General features: G+C 46.0%; 1 protein-coding gene across 7 annotated transcripts in view; it reads right to left on the bottom strand.

Annotated features, from left to right (window-relative positions):
• Positions 1-384: 384 nt before the first annotated feature.
• Positions 385-24821, bottom strand: part of SOHLH2 (spermatogenesis and oogenesis specific basic helix-loop-helix 2) — a 52023-nt gene continuing 27586 nt past the window's right edge. For 2 of the 7 annotated variants that reach the window (XM_077159062.1, XM_077159063.1), the window contains 8 exons: positions 24651-24755; positions 17647-17746; positions 16040-16150; positions 10579-10726; positions 10074-10165; positions 9607-9665; positions 4627-4876; positions 386-2478 (listed from right to left, as the gene is read on the bottom strand). In XM_077159062.1, coding sequence (XP_077015177.1) covers positions 2445-2478; positions 4627-4876; positions 9607-9665; positions 10074-10165; positions 10579-10726; positions 16040-16150; positions 17647-17746; positions 24651-24755 — 899 coding nt within the window. In that variant the 3' untranslated portion in view covers positions 386-2444. Of the gene's footprint in view, positions 2479-4626; positions 4877-9606; positions 9666-10073; positions 10166-10578; positions 10727-15758; positions 15885-16039; positions 16151-17646; positions 17747-24650; positions 24756-24821 lie in introns of those variants that run through there. The other 5 variants (XM_077159065.1, XM_077159064.1, XM_077159067.1 and 2 more) reach the window with 5 other exon arrangements.

Raw genomic sequence — 24821 nt, forward strand, 5'->3', positions numbered from 1 at the left:
TTTTCAGAAAAATTTATTTGTGTGCTTCAGGTCTGTTTCCCCAAAGTTTCTCCCAGCAGTGCTCAACCCATCCAGTTCCCAGCCTAACTTCTAGAAAGCTTTTGAGAAAAGATGAAACATATCTTACTAGAGTTTGAGGCGTAAAGTCAGCAGCACACAAAACACTGTGTGACGTAATTGTGTGTGTCGTCCTGTTTTGGTCGTTTTCTGAAAGACAATCCTGGAGGTGGAAGCAGCCAGGACAATGCAGAGAGAAGAGGTTCTGCCACTCTTCAAAGGAGCCTCGTCCTTCCATGGTGACAGCAGCTCCAGACACCTGGTTAATCCAAGCAATGGGCAGGCGCCTCATGCCCTCGTCCACGCATGGGGGGAGCGCAGGAGAAGGAAAAGGGGAGCCAGTGGCACAGAAAATTGCCTGGAGGCTTAGGTTGTGTTCTCAAGATTTTATGATATGCTAATGCAAGTATTCAGAGAAATGATATATCTTTTCTAATGTTCATTACTTTGTAAAAGTGACATCCTGTTTTTAACAATACCTTTAAACACAAACCATGAAAGACTTAACAAGAATTCAAAAGGACCTTTTTCCACATGGGCCATTTCTACTGTGGTCTGGAGAAATGAAGGCAGCTGGGCCTGCCCCCCTTCCCCGTGTCCAGCCCACTTGTGAGTTTCCCCACAGCTGTGCTCTGGCCTCACAACCTCTCAAGTTACCAAAGCATTCCTGAGACCCCCGGAGCAGAACCTGGCCTCGTCTCAACCGGGCCACTCACTGATCCAAGCATCTCTGCATCCACCAACGAGCTGCTCGTGCTGTGGCTGTTGATATGAATAGTGCTAAGCCCTTGACTTCAAAGAAACGTCTAATGATTTGCCTTGGCCACGGAAGAGGCTCAATAAACCTTCAGTTTCGGTTCCTTCTCCCTGTTTGGACTCTCATGAAACCTGAAAATCATCATGTCTTCTAGGCAAGCACGTTGAACCATTTTTATTATGAAAATAACGCAGGAACTATGTCATGGCCAGCCAACTCGATTTTACAGAGAAAATGCCGCCCTTTCCTTCAAACTAGCACTTCCTCCTTGGCTGAGAGCTGGGCTTCCTCGGAATAACACAATTGGAAATGAGATACTAGGATTACAAAATAATTTGGGCGCATGCATGAAGCTCAGCTTCATGGGCAGTGATTTCGAAAGAAAACAGAAACAGAACTTTCACAATGGATCTGTGGCCCCCTCTTCACACCAAGAGACAGAGGGAGTAGCAGGCTCTGGGGGAGCAGCAGGCTCTGGGGTCTCTGCTGGAGAACCCCCAGCCTCAGCTGAATCACACAGCCCACTCATGTCCATGGAGACACTGGTGCCAAGAAGAGACCAGGTGTGAACACGGGACATCCTGTGAGTGCCCAAAATACCTCACCAGGTTCTCCTACCATGGCACATCTAAGGAGACCTAGTGACAAGCATATAACCATGGCAGGAAACTTCTAGTTCCTTTATAAAGATAAAGAATGTCGAACATCTACAGATTCCATCATCTTGGCATCCCCAAAGAAAAGTTATGCAATATAACATGAAAATTAGGCTATGCCTAAAATAATTTTTAAAATTCTCAAATATAATCTAGTAAAATTAAATTCCTTGCACAGTACTAGTGAAAGAAGTAACACAATCAAAACAAACCATTTTTCAGGGTCAAAACTGACTATTTTCTTTAACAATAAAACTTATGTGTAAGAATGTTTCAGTGAAATATAAAATGAACATTTCTTAATCATCTTTTCTAATATCCTTAGGGAGGAGGAGAATGAAAACAATGAAAGCAAAGGCCTGTCTGTAACCAAAGACCCACAAGGAGAAATTTAACCATGAGCGACCATTTCACTTGAGGCAGTAACAGACACGTTAATTTATTTATTACCAGTCAAGTGAGGTGGTAAACACCTCTTTCGTGCTCTCTCTCTCGATATCTTATTTTGGGTATAAAGAAGGAAGTGCTCTGAAACGCCAACTCTGGAGAAAATGTCACCTAGAATAAGTGACAATAATTCACAGGGACACTAAAGATAAGAACCAAGTTGCTACATCTGTGGCTGTGACACTGAGGGATCTGCACCAAGTCCGCCACCTCCGTCGGTCTCTTCTTATTGTGCACTTCACCACCAATCAGAATATTTTTTGAGAAAAAAAGAACCTAGGTCACCTAAGCCATTTGTTCTTACAGTCCTGGATGAAGAGGATCCGAGCGTACCAGAAGTGAAAGTGGACGGCTGGCCCTTCTCTGTCCATCTTTCTATCTGCAGAAACTCTCAGCACATTATCAGAAGCCACGCGACGCCCACGCGTCTGACTTAAGGTCTCTGGGTGTAGCTTCCCAGATTATTCTTCGCTGCAGTCCTCCTGCATTGTCCAGCAGTGCCCAGCAGGTGGTCTAGAGGCTGAATTTCAAACTGCGCTAGTCATACGCCCAGACCTGCTGCTGCAGAAGGAAAGAAACACGTCATTCGACTCCTGGCCTGCTCTCTCGTGATGTTACAAATCTAGGTCCTAGGGCCTAAAGCTACACGCAGTTATCTGCAAAGCTGCTGAAATCTTCAGTTGAATAAACCTGCAGATTTTAAAGCATACATTATTTATTTCTATTACAAACAATTACTTTCCTATAACATTCTCCAGCAAAAGCTACAGACAGTAAGTGCAGGTCAACAACTAAAAACAAATAAAGTGGAAGCACTGGACGTCACCGCCCAGCTGCACTGGAACTTTTAGGGCCATCAGTGGCTTTGCCACGTCTGTAGCCATTTCATATTTAAAAATCGCTTTGTAACTACTTTTAGATTTTTCTCGCACATGTACTTTGGGACGGTCATATCCTCCCCAGGGCAGGGCATCATTCGGGGGACAGCCTCCCGTACCGCCCCCTGGGACCGTGGGGCTGCGTGGGGCCCCGCTGAGTGCGTAATGGTGTCCAGGGCATGCAAAGCTCTGGAACAGCCTGCGAGGTGGCTGTGGGGAAACGAGCCAGACTCCCCTGTGGGCCTCGCAGGATCTCACTGAAACCCAATAATTAGAAGAAGCAACCTCCGAGTGGGAAAGCAGAGCCAGGTTTCCTGAGCCACGGGGAAGGAGCACATGGTTTCTGTTTGGATTGACCATAAAGTTTTCGGGATTGTCGCTGCTGACAATCCAACAACACTGCCAGTGTAATTCCCACCATGAACCGGACGCTTGAAAGTGGTTAAAATGGGAAATTTGGGATTGTACATATGTTACCAGAATAAAAACTTCAAAAACCACAGGCCTGTACACCACAAAGAGTGCATCCCAATGTAAAGTATGGATTATAGTTAATAGTATAATTACAATAATAGTGTAAAATTGTAATTATACTATTGTAACAAAATCACCTCACTAATGCAAAATGCTAGTAAAAGGAACAAATGTGTGTGTGTGTGTTCAGGGGGTAGAATATGGAACACTATTTTCTGAATGATTTTCTGTGACCCTACAAATTCTCTAATAAAAAGTGAAAAAAAAAAAGCCCTGTGTATTTGGTACGATATGTGGCTTCCTGAGTGATTACAGAGCGTCACTCTTACAACGTGCTGAAGTCAGGTCAGTGTACCGAGGTCAGCGGCAGGGCCCCAGCAGGGGGTCTCAGGGTCCCTCAGAGCTGGAAGCTCTTCCTCAAAGCGGAGGCTCTTGGCTTCTGCACACGCCCCGCTCCTCACCCCTCGGCCTGGCCCATCCCCACTCGCCCTCGAGGCTTCCAGGGCCACCTGCCCCCCGCCTCCTCTCCATGGTGTCTCTCCACGGCATCCCTCTGCATGGCATGCTCTCATGCCTTCATCCCCAGGACAGGAAGCTACGTGAGGGCAGGGACTGTGTCTGTTTATGTCCACGGCGCCATGACACAATGCATCCTCACTGACAGCACACGTGGCCTCCGCAGCCAGCCTGCAGTGGCTGGACAACACACACATGTTGGCTCAGTCCAGTGGCAACTGCAGCCGAGGAGGAGTGGAGACCAAGCCCCCGGGCTCGGGGGGGCCAGCTGCGGATGGGGCTGGGGAAAGGGGTTGGGGGTTGCAGAAAGCTCTGAGGACAAGCAGAGCAGCAGGTGGAGGAGACAAAGGCCATAGGAGGTCACATGGGTTAAGGCCCAGCCAGTAGAGCCTCAACAGATGCACTGGCCATGGACGCCCATGGACACCCGTGGACACCTGTGGACATCCATGGATGCCTGTGGACATCCGTGGACACCCGTAGACACCCATGAACGCCTGTGGACACCTGTGGACACTCGTGGACACCCATGGACACCTGTGGACACCCGTAGACACCCATGGACACCTGTGGACACCCGTGGACACCCATGGATGTCTGTGGACACCCATGGACACCTATGGAAAGCCATGAACACCCATGGACACTCATGGATGCCTGTGGACACCGGCGGACACCTGTGGACACAGGGCTCCCCTGCCTAAGCCAGGGACAGGGTTGGCTGAGCGGCACCTGGCTTCAGCCCACACTGGAGAGGACCTCAGCCCATTCACCAAGGTCTGACCAAGACAGAGCAGCATGGAGGTCGAGGCTCTGCAGTCCGCAGCCCCAGGAGACTTACCAGGCAGCTGAGACAGGCGGTACAGGGCTGGCCCAGCAAGCACTGCAGTGCTGGGGAAGAAGCTTGGAGGCTTGGGGCATGGCTGACGGAAGGCAGACTGAGAAGCTGTGATCTGCTGTGGCAGCTGCATCACACAAGGAGGCCGCTTTAGAGCAGCATCGGCCAGGCAGAGCCGCGCAGAAGGAACTGAGAGAGAGCGCCGCACAGGGACCCAGGCTTCTGCACAGCTCTCGGACAGTGCCTGAATGACCTTCAGAGAAAAAGAAAATGGTCGTCTGTCAGTGTACATGGGTCCATGACTCTGTACTTGTGTATTTGAGATGAGTCGTCCTCGATTTCATTTCCTCACTTACACACTTGTTCTACTACCACACCAGACACTGGGAGGAAAGAAGACGAACTGTAACCCTGGTACTTGGTGTCATACACTCTACACTCATATTTGCGGCTGTAAGACAGAGGTTTGAGGGGAACAAGCTGAGCATTTTAACGTGTGTCTTTTTTTTTTTCTGCTTTCACTGTAATCAAAATCGTGACCATTCCTGTGAAGCAAAGAAAGATGCTGGAAAGAAGAACTACAATCAGCCACAAATAAAGTCTGAGTTGTCTTCCAATGATTATTGTATATTTCAGGATATACCTATGTTTTACACAGAAACAGAAGACAGAAATACATATACATATACTCATATAAAATTAGCAATGTGATCTCAAGTAATACATGAATATCTATTTAGTTTCTTGTATAATTTAGTAAGAATAAAAGTAAAATAATGCAATTTTATGTATAATTTTATATCTAATTAAGTCTACACATATCTAGAAGACTTCTGAAAAGCAATATAAGTAAATGTGTACAGATACAGTGGCTCCTCACGATTTGTGGAGTCCGAATCTGAAATTTTCCTACTGGATACAGTTTATTTGCGACCCCCAAATCGACAGCAGTGCTTTAGGGTCATTTACAGACATGTGCAGGATGGGTAAGAGTTGAGTTGCCCAACGTGCGCTCCCGGCAAAGGACAGGTAAGGAGGCCCGCGAAGACAGGCGAGGACGGGCACCTTCTGTCTCCGCTCTTAGAGGTGTGAACAGCTGTTATCCCAAGGTCTGTTCAGTGCCACGTTTTGTACATTTTGTGCTGTTTGACATGGCCCCAGCACAGCACTGATGTGCTGTGGCTGTGATGTGCTGGCTATGACGTGCTGTGGCTGTGAGATGCTGTGGCTGTGACATGCTGTGGCTGTGACGTGCTGTGGCTGACTGTGAGTTGCTGTGGCTGTGACATGCTGTGGCTGTGACATGCTGTGGCTGTGATGTGCTGTGATGTGCTGTGACTTGCTGTGGCTGTGACTGTGAGTAGCTGTGGCTGTGACTGTGAGTAGCTGTGGCTGTGAGTGGCTGTGGCTGTGGCTGTGACTGTGAGTTGCTGTAGCTGTGACGTGCTGTGGCTGTGACTGTGAGTTGCTGTGGCTGTATGACCTGCTGTGGCTGTGACCTGTTGTGACTGTGACCTGCTGTGGCTGTGAACTGCTGTCACTGTGATGTGCTGTGGCTGTGATGTGCTGGTTGTGACTTGCTGGCTGTGACATGCTGTGGCTATGACGTGCTGGCTGGGACTGCTGTGGCTGCGATGTGCTTTGGCTGTGATGTGCTGTGACCTGCTGTGGCTGTGACTTGCTGTCACTGTGATGTGCTGTTGTGACCTGCCATGGCTGTGACATGCTGTGGCTGTGGCTGTGATGTGCTGTGGCTGTGACTGTGAGTTGCTGTGGCTGTATGACCTGCTGTGGCTGTGACCTGTTGTGACAGTGACCTGCTGTGGCTGTGAACTGCTGTCACTGTGATGTGCTGTTGTGACCTGCCGTGGCTGTGACATGCTGTGGCTATGAGGTGCTGTCACTGTGATGGGCTGGCTGTGACATGCTGTTGTGACGTGCTGTCACTGCAGCATGCTGGCTGTGACGTGCTGTTGTGACCTGCTGTGGCTGTGACATGCCTTCTGGAGAGACATGGGAGTTGGTGAGCTTCCTATAGGCCAGGCCATAGCACTGCTGGCCATGAGTCCAGCATGATGTGTTAATACATTCGAATAATGAGTCTTCAAACGGAAACACACACTAAACAAGGCTTCGTGCTGACCAGCTGACAAACATGTATGACCAGTGGCTGCAGGACCCTAACCTTAACCCCAGGGTCGGTGATCAGCGTCCAGAACCTGGATACAGCAGGAACACTATGAATAAGGGAATCGCGGTGCTATGGACAAGAATAAAGCAGCTTGACCAAATCTAAATACCAACCGGGTCAGCCTGTGTGTGCTACAGACCAGGCTTTAGCAGAGAAATCTTGTAACCTTGGAGGATCCTTTAACCACTCAAGCCTTCATTTTCCTGTCCTGAGTAGTACAAGTGAAATTCTTATGACTTAACTGATCACAACCGGTCCAATACTTTTTCAAAAATACTTAGGCAAGAATCATTTAAAAGTATACATATACCCAATTAACTCATTCAGCACACAGTTCCAGGAATCCAGCCCAACAAAAAGTTCAAAATACAGAAAAACTGTACTTGTGGAAATTACTATTCATCACATTACATTTAAAATCATTCTCCTCCCAAAACCAGGAAACTAAATATAGCAATTGGGGGGTGGCTAAAAAATTACACAATCACTTGTTAAATGACAAAAAAAAAAACATTAAAATGGTGATGAAGATGGCATAATAAAAAACCAAAGTACACATGACATAATGTAACGTAAAAAAACAAATCAGGACACAGAATTACATGTCCGATACGGTCACAACTATAGAAATACGCGCCCTGAGAAAGAGCTGAAAGAAAAATATAAACAAGGGACACAATTATCTTAGCCAGATCGGAAAAGGTCAACATTGGCTCTTTGATTGTAAAAAAGCTTTGAACTAGAATAAAAATGTGGGTTTTGGCTGGTTGACCTTGAAGGTCTCCTACAGTTTGGACACTCAGCGAGTCTGTGGTTCTGGGACCTTTGTGTCCCCAGAGGTCTGTGTGACAAGGGCACGCGCCGGTGCACAGGTCTGTGCAATGTGGGCACACGCCAGTGCACAGGTCTGTGCAATGTGGGCACACGCCGGTGCACAGGTCTGTGCGATGTGGGCACACGCCGGTGCACAGGTCTGTGCGATGTGGGCACACGCCGGTGCACAGGTCTGTGCAATGTGGGCACGCGCCGGTGCACAGGTCTGTGCGATGTGGGCACGCGCCGGTGCACAGGTCTGTGCAATGTGGGCACGCACTGGTGCACAGCCAGGTGTGTGCGCTGCATGAAGAGCTTCCAGCTGCTGCAGAACCTACGCGGTGAAGGCGCAGAGGCAGCTGGAGTCGTGCCAGGAGGTGCATGCCGTGGTCCAGCCCCTCCACTTACTCGTCCCGGCTGCGTCCTGCCGCAGCTACTAAGGAGATGAACCAAGCTCAGAATGTTTCTTTTCTTATTTCCTCCCCTTCCCCCAGGTCAGGAGGAAGCTTTGACAGACCAATCAAGCAATCTGAGCACAGCAAGGAGAGCGCGAGCGAGGTGAGGCCCGCCATCACCTCCCTCATCACCTCTTTTATTCCCACAGCCCCGGCACCGAGGGACGTGTGGAGTGCTCCCGTGCTCCCCTGGCCCTCGGCGCAGGTCCCACTGGCGGCCCAGCTCTGCGGCTGAGAGCGGCTGAGGAGCCGTGCGGCGAGGGCACTCCCGCAGAAAGGAGGCCACGCACGCTGCCCACTCGAGGCGCAACACAGGGCAGGCGGCGGCTCCGCCATCTCACCCATGGACTGATGCTCAATGGAGGCGGGCAGGACACTGGCTGTCCAGGGAAGAAGAGCCTTCCGGAATCCCAAGAGCTATGTGCTTTGCTCTGGCTCTGGGATTTTCTCCATCTTCTCATCCCCACACCTACCGCGCATGCGGGCCTAGCCGTGTGCAACACAGGCCACGAACATCTGTCCCGCAAGACACATTTTCCTTACAATCCTAATGCAAAATGCTAAAAATATCTGACTGTTTGGAAAGGAAATGTGTTTAACCTGGGTTTCTCCAGCTGAGCAGAGCAGGCATGAATTAACCTTCCACTGACAAGCCCGATGCCATCACTGCCAATGCCACTTTCTGCCTTTCCCAGCAGAGGAGGCTTTTCAGGGACTAGCGGGGAGGGGCTATGCATGCTGACCCTGGCAGGTATGCTTCTGCTTCTGGGGTCTTGTCATAATAGTGGCAACATTCCCACTGCCTTCGAACCCTCTCCCTGCCTCCTCCACCTGAACTCCATCCTCACAGCTACTCTGCGAGCCTTTGTGTCTTCTGCCCACTCTCCTGTGTCCTGGAAGGTGGTGACTGGCTCCAGAGAAGCAGGAATTTGCCCCTAGTGTGGAGGCACCCCACCCCCCAGATAGAGAGACGCTGACATGGGGACACAGCAGGGGCAGGGGCAGGCAGTCAGCGCCGGCCCCAGCAGTGTGACCCGAGACCCTGCGAGCACCCCAGGTTTCCCCGCTCGCCTGCGATTCTCTCTCCATAACCCAGATCTTCACTCATCACCTTGATCATTTATTCACTCAGACAGCAGCAATTTCTGGAGCACGAACTGTGCGACCGTCCCCACTCCAGGCTCTACAGATCCAGCCCCGACACTGGAGGAGAAATCCCTGCCCTCAGGGTCGGGGAAACCAGCCAAAGGCAAAAAGGCCACGGGAAGGGGTGGAGGGCATGGAGCAAGGCCAGGGCTGAGGACAGCCTCCGGCGGTTTTAGTCGGAGCCCAGAGAAGAATTCGAGGAGGTGGCAGGTGAGCAGACAAGGTGAGAGCTGCGCCAGACTAGATCCGGGGACCCGCCGCCTCTGGGCCTGCTCGGCGCGTTGACCCCGGCGCCCCCCACCCGCACCCACGGGCAGGCTCCGCTCACCTTCCCAGGGGTCCCGCCCGCGGAGACAGGGTACACATCCCCACACCTACCTGCCAGGAGGCGGGACCCTCCCGCGGGTGCGCTCGCGCTGGTCTGCACGCCTGCGTCTCTTGAAGACAAAGAGTTACTTTACGCGTCTCCAGAGGAAGACCTGAGGCTCCCTGCCACGCAGGGTCTAACGTGGGGGGAGGGAGGGGCCCGGGAGGGGCCCGCTCTGCCTTCAGGCCCGGAGAACCGTGTGCTCTTCCTGCTCACGTGTCCCGTGTTCGCTTTTCCTAATAATCTTCACCAAAAAGCAGCCTTCGGCACAATGCATCCTGTGGGGGTTTCTCGCAGAGCCCCTAGCTGGACGGCGTGGTCTGCTGGAGGGCCCGCCCCCACCCCAACCCTGCTGACCCGGCTCCGGGGACCTGGGGGGGCAGCCGGGCACAGGTGCCTCCCGCGCTTGGAGGATGCGCTGCCTGGGGGTTCGGTGCGCCCGAGGAAAGCAACCCTGAGTTTCCCGGGCCTGTCCTACCTTTGCGTCTCGACCGCGCTGGTGGGGTATGGCTGCTCCAGCAGCTGCTGCTTCTTACAAAACCTCCGATTGTTCTGAAGCGCCTCCGTGACCTAAAAGATGCACGCAAGTGCGCATGTGGATGTACACGCACACACACGTGCACACAGCATGCTCTTTATCGTAAAAAGGAACCAAGCACTGAGCCCTGCGCGACACGGAGGGGAGGCACGCGCGTTCACGGAGACAGCGAGGTCCGCGTGACAGGGGCCGGGCCGGGATCTGGTGTGGCCGGGACTGAGCTCCCGCGTGTCCCAAAAGCTCCGGTACGAGCTGAGGCCAGGCTGACCCACTGAGGCGCCCACAGGGAACATGCTTATCACAGGAAATTCTGTGTAATACATATATTATCACAACAAACATGCATAGAGATGTAAGCATTTGTATATACGGATAGCTGTTTTTATAACATAAATAGAAGGCAGGGCAGGAGCGCGCAGGGGACCCACCAGGCCGAGGGACCCACCTGCCTCACGGTGGCTGGAGGTAGCCTCTCCCGGACGTCCTTCACGTGGTCCACCGCGGCCTCTAGGATGGACGCCGCGTCGTTCTTTCTCCCCTTTCTGTAGGGCAGGAGGGCCCGCAGCTGCTCGCAACACTCCCGGATGCGTTCCCTGCTCAGAGAACCACCACCACCGGGGTCAGCGATGCTGCGTCCCTGCTCAGGCCCAAGGACGCACAGCGTCTCCATGTGGGAGTGAGGCCGCACGCGACAGGCAGCTCCATCCCCGGGTCTGGGCAGTGCCGCAGGGGCGAGAGGGGCCGCGGAAACCACGCGCAGCTGAGGCCACCCTGGCTGGGGCGCACGGGAAAGGTGAGGCTATCGGTCCAGCCTTCAGCTCTGCCTGCGCAGGAATTTGGGCAGGACCCCGGGCCCAACAGGCGGGAGCCAGGACCTGAGCGGAGCGGGGCCGAGCAGGTGCACCCTAAACCCCCGCCAAGGCTGAGTCGTGCGCCCGCCACCCAGAGTGCTGCGCTGCCCTGGGAGCCTGTTTCTGCTGCACCCTGGCCTGGGAGTTTGAGGCTCCAAAACTGTCCGACAATAAGCTGCAGCTTCAGTGTGAGCCGAGCAGCCTGTGGTACTAAGAGTTACAGCAGACCTGGCAAACTAGGGCAGAGGTCACTAAAAGAAAACAGTTTCAGCTAAAAACCCCAATGGAAGGCATTTAAAGAAATATTAAAATGTATTCAATTAATCCAAAAGAATGCAAGCAATGAGAGAGAAAAAATGAAAAATGGACAGATGGGACTAATGAAAACAAATGCAAAAACTGTGGACCTAAATTCAACCATAAAATAATTATGTGTACATTAACTAAACACTCAACTGAACAGCAGAGATTGTCAAAATTGCAAATAAAACAAGATTCAACTATGTGCTGTTCACAAGGGTCACTCTTTAAATACACAGACATATATGGGTAAAAGGAAAGCATGCAAATACCAATCACAGGAAAGCTCTAATAATATCCAGGAGTATCAGCACAGATAAATAAAAGGGGTATTTCCTAATGAGAAATGGATCAATTCAATTCAAAATTCACAAAGCAAAAACTAACAGAAAGAAAGGAGAAACAGACCTCTCTACAACCATAACTGATGATTTTAGCCTTTCAAAAAAAATCAGTATAGGTACAGAATATATGAAAAATGCTACTGAGCACTTCTTAATTAGTATTTATAGAGCACCATACCCAAAAGAGCAGAAAACATTTCTTTTCAAGTGCAAATGAAACATTCACCAAGAGAGACATGCTTTAGGCCATAACACAAGCCCAGAAAATATTAATGGATGGAAACCTGACAGAGTATGTTCTCTGATTCCATCATACACAAATTAGAAATCAATACCAGGAAAATCTCCACAGGTATGGAAATTAAGCTGCACGCTCTTAAATACAATCAATGATCAAATAACCATTGATCAAAAAAAATCACAAGAGATATGAGAAAATATTCTGGACTAAATAATAATGAAAACACAATATAACAAAATTTATGAGAAGCCAATAAAGCACTGTTTAGAGGGGAACTTTTATAAAGGAAAACACACAGCTTTAAGTGTTTATAATAGAAAAAGAACAATTTAAAATCAGTGATTTAAGTTTTTACCCTAAGAAGACAGATAAGTGCTGCAAAGAAAGAAGGAAATGACAAAGAATGAAAATTAATGAAATCTAAAATGTACAAACAATAGAGAAAAATCAATGACTTAAAAGCTGGTTCAATGAAAAGATTTATAAAACTGATAACCCCTATTCTAGACTTAGCAAGAAAAAAGAAAACGGCAATTATCAATACCAGATGAAAGAGGGACACTCCTCAGACCCACAGATGTAAAAGGACACCGAGACACACCACGAGTACTCTGTGCCAATATATACGCCAGCTTAGCTTAAACGGTCATGTTTCTGGGAAGACATAAACCATCAAAAATGACATGGGGAGAACAGAAAATCTGAATAATCCTATCATCATTAAAGAAATTGAATTCGTAACTAAAACCTCCCCACAGGAAAATTCTGAGCCCAGATGACTTCACTGCTGAATTCTGTCCAACATACCAATCCCACATAAACTCTTTCAGGAAACTGACCAGAAAAGAAGACTTTACATTTCATTTTATGAGGCCAGCATCTCCCTGACACTGCAACCAGACAAAAACAATACTTTTCATGAGCACAGACACAGAAACAGCCAACAAAGTATTAGCAAATTCAGCCCACCAATAAAGAAAAAGGATGAAACATCAAAACAAAGTTAGTTGGGCCAGACATGATGCGGGGCCCTCTGAGAACTTCCTGTTCTTCCTTTCTTGATTTTCTACAACTTGACCAGTCCAGAAAAGCTTTCATTTCTTGGAAACTGCTGCAAAGCTCAAGTGTGTTTCTTTTCAAGTGAGTAGACATTCTGAAAATTTCAAACCATCATGTCAGACTCAGGGACACACAAAGTGTGATGCCACCATTTTGAAAAGCACACACTTTAACAGTATAAAATATGTTTATATACTTACAAAATGCACAAGGAAAGTGATTTCCCCAAGAATATTAGAATTAGTTAACTATTCCTAGAAGCATCCGTTTTAGGAGAGACAGACATAACCAGCAGGGTTAAGAGAAGGGAGAGGCCAGAGTTCCTAGGTTGGGGTGTTCCCTGCTGGCACCACCCAGGCACATCTCTGAAGGGGAAGAGGGGATCCTGGTCACAACTTTTGTTTTGGGGAAACAGAGAGTTCTAGTCCTTCAGACATCACCATAGTTGGAAACCCAACTGTATCTTTTTGGTTTAGACACATGATTCTCAAATTCTAATTTTTACCAATCATTAAATAATAAAGCTAAAAACAAAAAATACCACACAACTTTGAGGGAGCAATAAAGAATTTCCAACATTAGATGTGGATGAGAAAAATAAGGGGAAAAAGTACCATATCCTAATATCATTTTTTAAAAGCATTTATTAATACCACCGCCATCTGACACCAAATAAAGTAGGCAGGACACAGTTTTAGAATATAACTGTAGAACACAGCTTAACAAATACTCACTGCACTGTATTTTTCCCATTTCTCATAACAGCACTGGTCAGCAGGTGCTAAGCTGTCACCCAGCCAAGGTACTAGGCATGTGAGTGAAGCCCCTTGGGTCAAACCAGCCCACCATCCACTCACTAACCTTCACCAGAAGCAGAGGCCGCTGGCAGGAGTCCTCAACACCCTCTCCCTCTCTGTCCCACCAAAAATCTTCACCTGTATCCACACTGAGCCTCAGCTCCTGCTTTGCAGTTTTAGTGGAACAGGTATTCCTTCACCTGGTTTGGGATTCCAGAACCTTCTGCCTCCTCAAGGTCCAGCCCCACCCCCGGTCACAAGCGCCCCACCAAAAGGCAGGGGCTCTGTGCCCTCGAACCTGCATCTGCTTCGCCCAACAGCATGCGGCGGAGTGACACTGGGACAGTTTCCAGGCCCACGTTTTAAGAGGCTGGCAGCTGCCCTTCCTGCCTCTTGGAGCACTCGCTCTCCGAGTTGTGAGCCACCACCATGTAAGACGTCTGACAGCCTGGAGACGACCACACGAGGCAGGCTCGGGGTGACAGTCCAGCCAAGCCCACCTTCCAGCCTCCGTCCAAAGTTCAGACAAGTGATGTCTCAGACCCCGCTGTGGGCTGAACTCCACCAACTGACCTTGGCTCATGCCACGCAGGGCAGAAGGTCTGCCCAGCTGGACTCTGCCTAAGCCATGAGATACAATGAAATGCTGGTTGTTTCAAGCCAATATGGGGAGGGGGGCATTTTTATTCAGGAATAGTCAGAACATGAGTATTTTCAATACCTCTGTCTTCCTCCAAGCTCTTTTTTTTCGGAATATAAATCCATTCAAGTCTGTCCCAGCTTGATCAAAATCTCTCCCTTTACCCTAAGTCTCCTCTTAAATACCACATCCCTTCACCTTCTCCTGCCTCTCACCTAAGCACCCACATTCACGTCTCATCTTTCTGCAATGGTGCATCTTCCCTAACCACTCCAAGGAAATTATTTTTGCATAAGATCAATGACATTTAGGACTTGCTAAAAACAGTCAACTGTCAGTTCTTGCGTTACTTCAATCCCTCTGTGCCAGGTGACATTCCTTATTGCTGGTTTGTTCAGAAACCTGCTCCTCTCCTGGCCTCCTCAAGAACATTCCCTCTTGGTGTTCTCATCTCCCTGGTAACTCTTTCTTTCTCCCAATTCCGTCCAGGCTGCCCTTAAATGCTGAGATCTTCCCCACAGTTTTCTTCTCCTACGTGCTTTTTACAGTTATCATATATGCCACCCTATCCCCACTCCTCCTAATAAACGCTGCATCCTTCTGGCTCTGGGTACACATTTAGATCTCGCTCTAGAACCAAAACGCCAACTGCTTAACAGACAGCTTCACGTAAACCTACAGGTATTCAAACGCAACAAGACCTACAAGAAAAAATATTCATTTCCCACCCCGCCAGCCTACTGTACTTCCTAGCTCAGCCAACGGTTCCACCAGCTGCCCGGGAGTTATTCGACTCCTCCTTAGCCAATTCCAGACATCTGTCTTCAACTCACATTGATTCTAGTACCTCCAGAGTTGGCTTATTTATTTCCATTCCATTGTTAGTTCCATAGTTCAGGATCCTGTCATTTCTTATTATTTATTCCTAATTACTACTTGTTATATAGTGGCCACAAGACTCAATGACTCTCCAGTTCACTATCTAATATCCTTCTAGAGTGTTCACTCTAAGGTATAAATCTTATCATGTCACCCACTTCATTAAATTTCTTTTGTGGTTCCACAAGAGTTCAGGATAAAATCTAAATTTCTCAGCATGACGTACCCAGCCCTTAGCTCCTACCTCCCATCTTGTCTCTCCCACTTGTGCTCTCATTGCCAACCACATAGAACCACTGCAGTTCTAAAAAGTTTGTGTACTTTCTTATATTTTTAGCCTCTGTGCCTGCTATTCCCTCCATATGACACGCCCTTTTCTGAATTCTTCACTGAATGAAGACTGACTTTTTGCTTAAACGCCAACTCAGCTATCACCTTCTCAAGAAAGCCTTCCCTGGCTCCTCATTCTGTTTTAGAAAACTTTGTGTTTTTAATGACATTTATTAAAACATAACTGTCCATTTAACAGCCTGTGCAGTCTGTTCTCAGCAGTACGGTAAGACCTCTCTGAACGCTGAACAGTTTTTTATCTCAGTTCTCCAACCACATCTGGGAGATAGTGGGTATTCACAGATTTTTGCTAAATGAAAGAAGACATGAGTGGCATCAATTTAGTTGCTAGGTATACTGATTCATATAGAATTTTAACAATATCACAAAAAAAGTATGAAATTCACAGAAATTATTTCTCCTTACAAAGGAATCATGTGAAAAAAGAGCTGGATCAAAATTCACCTTCTCAGCTTTTCCTTGCTTGAATGAAGAAGAGAAACCTTTTTGCTTTTCTTGAAATCAGACAATGGAGCCTTTAATTCCAGTCCGAGTTCACCTCCTAGAGATCCAGAACTAGAACAAGAGAAAATCGGACCATACATTACACAGGGTCATCAACCAGCCAGCGAGTCTTCTGCTTCATCCGAGCACTTTAACCTACACATTTGGTTCATAATCACTGTGAATTCAATGTCTGATCAAAATTAAAAAAATAACAAAAAAGAATAAGAGACACCAGGCAGGATTAAAACATTGGTTATGACTATCCCACGTGATGTGGCCAGAGTCACCCTTCGGAAGAAAAAGGCAGGATGGAGTGGGGAGCCCCATAACCCATTCTAAGCTGATCAAAAAAGGGCAGTTTCCTGACGTTTTAAACAGTCATTTGATGGTCATTTTCTGGCTTTACTATTTTTCTGGAACTTCTGTAGGCATTTGGACTGAGTTTTTAAAAAACTTGTTCTCTCAGAAACTTGCAAGCTAATCTTATTTTCTTCCGCCCAAAGAAACATAACTTGATTTGAAAATTTAGTGGCCTGATTTTGAGGAAAGACTAAGAAAAATTTGAGATGAATAGTGATCAAAAAGCAGTTGCAAGCAATACAAGAAAAGTAAGAAACTTTCCAAAATGCTTCCCAACTTCATATCCAAAATAAGGTTTAATACGGTAAATCTCTTTGAGGGTAAAATGTTAAGGAAGATCAAGAAAGCTGCTGAAATCTCTGCACTAAGAGTGGTCACCTTTGGATCAACTGCACTGATGGGCTGTCAAGTCTCTTCCTTGTTCCAAACAGCCGACGGTAACAATTCTACAAATAGCTGACTGCCACGTTCCACAAATTGCAGAAGTGACTCAAAGTTCTTACCATCCTCAGTCTATTTAAAACTGCCTTGGAAACTGGCTCAAAATGAAGGGAAGAAACGTAGTAAGCATTAGCTTGTAGCACACAACCCTGGCAAGGACCGGCCTGCCCTCCATGCTGCACAGTTCGAAGGCCAGACCTGGCACCTGTGTGTGTGGGTGAGACTGGCAGATACAAGCAGACGACTAAAACGTGCCCTGCATACCCCAAAGCTTATTCTAAAGGTTATCTAACGTGTAATAAGGAAACTCTAGATCCTTTTTAAGGGTGGTTCTGATAGTTGGGTGTGGAGGACAGCAACAGAGAGAAGCCGACAGGTAGGTGGGTAACGGGCGAGGCTGCTCTTGTCTGGTTAAACGCTGGGGTTCCAGGTGAACTTTTTGTTTGAAGAAAGGAGTCTACCATTCTGAAAGAGAATCACCTGGGTGCTGCTGACACACCTGCCCTCTGTGACCACCTGTGACTTGGGCAGCACTTCTGAGGCTGAACCCCCCACTCCCAGGCTGAACCCCCACTCCCAGGCGTGAGCCCAGCCCAACTCTGAGCGTGAGAAGGCGGCGCCTCTCCCAGCCACAGCCTCTTCTCTCTTTCGCATCAGCCCACCACTTAGCCGGAGTTCCACACTCAAGTCCTGTGGGCAGTGTTCATGAGATGGTCACGTAAAAACTGCTATTATGAAGAATTACAAAACAAAACAAAACTAACCCAGTGACTAGGTCTGTTGGGAAGTTTCCTAGGTGTTCACCGCAAGACATCTGCGGGGGCAGCCCAGGTCCCCCGGGCCTCGAGGCACTTTCATTCTTACCTGAAAGTTTAATCAAAGGGCAGCCGTGTTAGTTCTAAAAACCACTGAGGCCCACGCCCCGCAGCAGCCGAACCGCCCGCCCTCCTTCTCCCCTCTCTTTCTCCGCCGGCCCGCCGCGCGGCGCCCACGCCCCGCAGCAGCCGAACTGCCCGCACTCCTTCTCCCCTCTCTTCCCCCTACTGCTCCGGCGGCTCTCCAACCACCACGGTGCCCTCTTCCCCGCCTTCACCAGCTCCTCCGCTACCAGCCTCGACAGCCTTGCCGCCCTCACCTTTCCTCCTCCAGAACAGCTACTGGGGGAGGGAGATAATACAGAGCAGCTCCCGGAGCCACGAGGGAGATCAAAGGGACAGCGTACCCCATCCTGGAATGGCTGGGACAGCGTACCCCATCCTAGAACGGCTGACTATCTGGGAGAACCAGCTCCGGTGAGATCACCAAGGGGCACGGGCTTTCCTGGGTGGGACGGCAAGCGACTGGAGTCCTTCCCTTCCACCTTCCCAGGCCAGCTGGTAGAATTGGACAGGTGGTCCCCTTAGGCCGCGGCAGCTGGTGCCCCCACCACGCGAGGCCCCCCGGACCAACTGAGATAGTTGGGTCGGAAATCCCCAGACTGCGGAGAACAGTGACTGGGGGATCCCTTCCAAACACGTGACTCCCCCGTCCAGCTGGGAACAGTGCACTTTCCCGGGCTGTGACAGCTGGTGCCCTCCCACCACGCTTGGCGCCCCGGGCCGACTAGCTAATTCGGCCGGACGCTCTCCTGTGCTGCGGCGGCCGGCGACCCTCCCCGCATTCGGAACCCCAGGCCAGCTGGCATTCTTCCAAGACGCTTTGGCTGCCAAACCTCCCCTACGGCGAGAATTTTCCAGAGTTAAAGGACCCACAGCAACTTTCACTGGTGGAATCCGTAGACAAACGTGTGCCACGAGCGCCACCTACTGGGCAGGATAAAAACAGAACCCAGAGATTGCACAGAAAAATCTTTCAACCTGTGGGGTCCAACACCCAGGGAAATCTGACTAAATGCCCAGACGCCAGCAGAAGATAACGGATCACGCTCAGAAAATTGAACATATGGCCCAGTCAAACGAAGAAACAAATAGTTCAAATGAGATACAGGAGCTGAAACAACTAATGCTGAATATACGAACAGAAATGGAAAACCTCTTCAAAAACGAAATCGATAAATTGAGGGAGGACATGAAGAAGACATGGGCCGAACATAAAGAAGAAATAGAAAACTGAAAAAACAAATCACAGAACTTATGGAAGTGAAAGATAAAGTAGAAAAGATGGAAAAAACAATGGATACCTACAATGACAGATTTAAAGAGACAGAAGATAGAATTAGTGATTTGGAGGATGAAACATCTGAATTCCAAAATGAAACAGAAACTATCCGGAAAAGAATGGAAAAATTTGAACAAGCTATCAGGGAACTCAAGGACAATGTGAACCACACAAATATACGTGTTGTGGGTGTCCCAGAAGGAGAAGAGAAGGGAAAAGGAGGAGAAAAACTAATGGAAGAAATTTTCACTGAAAATTTCCCAACTCTTATGAAAGACCTAAAATTACAGATCCAAGAAGTGCAGCGCACCCCAAAGAGATTAGACACAAATAGGCATTCCCCAAGACACTTACTAGTTAAAATGTCAGAGGTCAAAGAGAAAGAGAGGATTTTGAAAGCAGCGAGAGAAAAACAATCTGTCACATACAAGGGAAACCCAATAACACTATGTGTAGATTTCTCAGCAGAAACCATGGAAGCTAGAAGACAGTGGGATGATATATTTAAGTTACTAAAAGAGAAAAACTGCCAGCCAAGACTTCTATATCCAGCAAAATTGTCCTTCAAAAATGAGGGAGAAATTAAAACATTCTCAGACAAAAAGTCACTGAGAGAATTTGTGACCAAGAGACCAGCTCTGCAAGAAATACTAAAGGAAGCACTAGAGTCAGATACAAAAAGACAGAAGAGAGAGGCATGGAGAAAAGTGTAGAAAGAAGGAAAGTCAGACATGACATATATAATACAAAAGGCAAAATGGTAGAGGAAAATATTATCCAAACAGTAATAACTCTAAATGTTAATGGACTGAATTCCCCAATCAAAAGACATAGATTGGCAGAATGGATTAAAAAACAGGATCTTTCTATATGCTGTTTACAGGAAACACATCTTAGACCCAAAGATAAATATAGGTTGAAAGTGAAAGGTTGGGAAAAGATATTTCATGCAAATAACAACCAGAAAAGAGCAGGAGTGGCTATACTAATATCCAACAAATTAGACTTCAAATGTAAAACAGTTAAAAGAGACAAAGAAGGACACTATATACTATTAAAAGGAACAATTAAGCAAGAAGACATAACAATCATAAATATTTACGCACCGAACCAGAATGCCCCAAAATACGTGAGGAATACACTGCAAACACTGAAAAGGGAAATAGACACATATACCATAATAGTTGGAGACTTCAATTCACCACTCTCATCAATGGACAGAACATCTAGACAGAGGATCAATAAAGAAATAGAGAATCTGAATATTACTATAAATGAGCTTGACTTAACAGACATTTATAGGACATTACATCCCACAACAGCAGGATACACCTTTTTTTCAAGTGCTCATGGATCATTCTCAAAGACAGACCATATGCTGGGTCACAAAGCAAGTCTTAACAAATTTAAAAAGATTGAAATCATACACAACACTTTCTCGGATCATAAAGGAATGAAGTTGGAAATCAATAATAGGCGAAGTGCCAGAAAATTCATAAATACATGGAGGCTCAAGAACACGCTCTTAAACAACGAGTGGGTCAAAGAAGAAATTGCAAGAGAAATTAGTAAATACCTAGAGGCAAATGAAAATGAAGACACAACATATCAAAACTTATGGGACGCAGCAAAGGCAGTGCTAAGAGGGAAATTTATTGCCCTAAATGCATTTATCAGAAAAGAAGAAAAGGCAAAAATGCAGGAATTAACAGTCCACTTGGAAGAACTGGAGAAAGAACAGCAAACTAATCCCAAAGCAAGCAAAAGGAAAGAAATAACAAAGATTAGAGCAGAAATAAATGAAATTGAAAACATGAAAACAATAGAGAAAATCAATAAGACCAGAAGTTGGTTCTATGAGAAAATCAACAAGATTGATGGGCCCTTAGCAAGATTGACAAAAAGAAGAAGAGAGAGGATGCAAATAAATAAGATTAGAAATGGAAGAGGAGACATAACTACTGACCTCACAGAAATAAAGGAGGTAATAACAGGATACTATGAACAACTTTACGCTAATAAATACAACAATTTAGATGAAATGGACAGGTTCCTGGAAAGACATGAACAACCAACTTTGACTCAAGAAGAAATAGATGACCTCAACAAACCAATCACAAGTAAAGAGATTGAATTAGTTATTCAAAAGCTCCCTAAAAAGAAAAGTCCAGGACCAGACGGCTTCACATGTGAATTCTATCAAACATTCCAGAAAGAATTAGTACCTACTCTCCTCAAACTCTTCAACATAATCGAAGTGGAGGGAAAACTACCTAATTCATTCTATGAAGCCAACATCACCCTCATACCAAAACCAGGCAAAGATATTACAAAAAAAGAAAACTACAGACCAATCTCTCTAATGAATACAGATGCAAAAATCCTCAATAAAATTCTAGCAAATCGTATCCAACAACACATTAAAAGAATTATACATCATGACCAAGTAGGATTCATCCCAGGTATGCAAGGATGGTTCAACATAAGAAAATCAATTAATGTAATACACCATATCAACAAATCAAAGCAGAAAAATCACATGATCATCTCAATTGATGCAGAGAAGGCATTTGACAAGATTCAACATCCTTTCCTGCTGAAAACACTTCAAAAGATAGGAATACAAGGGAACTTCCTTAAAATGATAGAGGGAATATATGAAAAACCCACAGCTAATATCATCCTCAATGGGGAAAAATTGAAAACTTTCCCCCTAAGATCAGGAACAAGACAAGGATGTCCACTATCACCACTATTATTCAACATTGTGTTGGAAGTTCTAGCCAGAGCAATTAGGCAAGAAAAAGAAATACAAGGCATCAAAATTGGAAAGGAAGAAGTAAAACTATCACTGTTTGCAGACGATATGATACTATACGTAGAAAACCCAGAAAAATCAACAATAAAATTACTAGAGCTAATAAATGAGTACAGCAAAGTAGCAGGCTACAAGATCAACATTCAAAAATCTGTAGCTTTTCTATACACTAGTAATGAACAAGCTGAGGCAGAAATCAAGAAACGAATCCCATTTACAATCGCAACTAAAAGAATAAAATACCTAGGAATAAATTTAACCAAAGAGACAAAAAACCTATATAAAGAAAACTACAAAAAACTGCTAAAAGAAATCACAGAAGACCTAAATAGATGGAAGGGCATACCGTGTTCATGGATTGGAAGACTAAATATAATTAAGATGTCAATCCTACCTAAACTCATCTACAGATTCAATGCAATACCAATCAAAATCCCTACAACTTATTTTTCAGAATTAGAAAAACCAATAAGCAAATTTATCTGGAAGGGCAGGTTGCCCCGAATTGCTAAAAACATCTTGAGGAAAAAAAACGAAGCTGGAGGTCTAGCGATGCCGGACTTTAAGGCATATTATGAAGCCACAGTGGTCAAAACAGCATGGTATTGGCATAAAGATAGATATATCAACCAATGGAATCGAATAGAGTGCTCAGATATAGACCCTCTCATCTATGGACATCTGATCTTTGATAAGGCAGTCAAGCCAACTCACCTGGGACAGAACAGTCTCTTCAATAAATGGTGCCTAGAGAACTGGATATCCATAAGTAAAAGAATGAAAGAAGACCCGTATCTCACACCTTATACAAAAATTAACTCAAAATGGATCAAAGATCTAAACATTAGGTCTAAGACCATAAAACAGAGGAAAATGTTGGGAGATATCTTATGGATCTTACAACTGGAGGCAGTTTTATGGACCTTAAACCTAAAGCAAGAGCACTGAAGAAAGAAATAAATAAATGGGAGCTCCTCAAAATTAAACACTTTTGTGCATCAAAGAACTTCATCAAGAAAGTAGAAAGACAGCCTACACAATGGGAGACAATAGTTGGAAACGACATATCAGATAAAGGTCTAGTATCCAGAATTTATAAAGAGATTGTTCAACTCAACAACAAAAAGACAGCCAACCCAATTACAAAATGGGAAAAAGACTTGAACAGACACCTACCAGAAGAAGAAATATGGATGGCCAAGAGGCACATGAAGAGATGCTCAATGTCCCTGGCCATTAGAGAAATGCAAATCAAAACCACAATGAGATATCATCTCACACCCACCAGAATGGCCATTATCAACAAAACAGAAAATGACAAGTGCTGGAGAGGATGCGGAGAAAGAGGCACACTTATCCACTGTTGGTGGGAATGTCAAAGGGTGCAACCACTGTGGAAGGCAGTTTGGCGGTTCCTCAAAAAGCTGAATATAGAATTGCCATACGACCCAGCAATACCATTGCTAGGTATCTACTCAAAGGACTTAAGGGCAAAGACACAAACGGACATTTGCACACCAATGTTTATAGCAGCGTTATTTACAATTGCAAAGAGATGGAAACAGCCAAAATCTCCATCAACAGAAGAGTGGCTAAACAAACTGTGGTATATACATACGATGGAATATTATGCAGCTTTAAGACAAGATAAACTTATGAACCATGTAATAACATGGATGGACCTAGAGAATATTATGCTGAGTGAATCCAGCCAAAAACTAAAGGACAAATACTGTATGGTCCCACTGATGTGAACGGACATTCGAGAATAAACTTGAAATATGTCATTGGTAACAGAGTTCAGCAGGAGTTAGAAACAGGGTAAGACAATGGGTAATTGAAGCTGAAGGGATACAGACTGTGAAACAGGACTAGATACAAAAACTCAAAAATGGACAGCACAATAATACCTAATTGTAAAGTAATCATGTTAAAACACTGAATGAAGCTGCATCTGAGCTATAGGGTTTTTTTTGTTTTTGTTTGCTTGTTTGTTTGTTGTTGTTGTTTTTTATTATTATTACTACTTTTATTTCTTTTCTTTATATTAACATTTTATATCTTTTTCTGTCATGTTGCTAGTTCCTCTAAACCGATGCAAATATACTAAGAAACAATGATCATGCATCTATGTGATGATGTTAAGAATTACTGAGTGCATATGTAGAACGGTATGATTTCTAAATGTTGTGTTAATTTCTTTTTTTTTTCTTTCCGTTAATAAAAAAATAAAAAAAAATAAAATAAAATAAAAAAACCACTGACTGCCAAACCCACAAGCCCTGACGCCGAGGCGGCTGCCGTTGAAAATAAGAAGCAAAGTAGAGATTTCAGTCCGAGAAGCATGAAACCACCCAGGCTAGAAAGCAAAAAAAGACTCCACCATTTACCCAGGACGTGCCCTGTGCCCGTGGGGGGAACCTAAGCAAGCGCGTGGCAACTTCGGGGCCCACGGCCACAGGCCGACTCGCTGGGTGCCCACACGGAGGGAGCAAACACGTGGGCTGCCGCGCAGGGACGAAGCAGGGACGCTGCAGCGCCAGCCTCTCCTGCTCCTCGGGGCGCATGTCACCCTCGGAAGGTGTGGGCTTTTCTTCAGGTAACAAATGTGTTTCAGTCTTTATTTTCCTTAACCAGTCTCCTCGGATTATGATTAACACAGACTACATGCTCCTTACAGAGCACAGTATACAAATAAAAAATAAGAGGCATAAATGGACCTTAAAAAGTATATACTTCTGGTAGAATTTTAATTAGAATTTTTCAAACTTTTGGAAAATTTTTCTCACTTACCAGTATTTGAGAAATATGTTCTCCAGTAATTTACCACAAAATTCATTTTCTCCATTGTCAGTGGTTCAGTTAAAATAATATCAGCTCCATGTCCTGAAATACAATCTAAGAATCTTTGTATTAAATATTGACCTTATGATTTTTTTCTCTGGAGGAAAAAAAAACCAAATA

This window comes from Tamandua tetradactyla, chromosome 4 (assembly GCF_023851605.1).
Source record: "Tamandua tetradactyla isolate mTamTet1 chromosome 4, mTamTet1.pri, whole genome shotgun sequence".
NCBI lineage: Eukaryota > Metazoa > Chordata > Mammalia > Pilosa > Myrmecophagidae > Tamandua > Tamandua tetradactyla.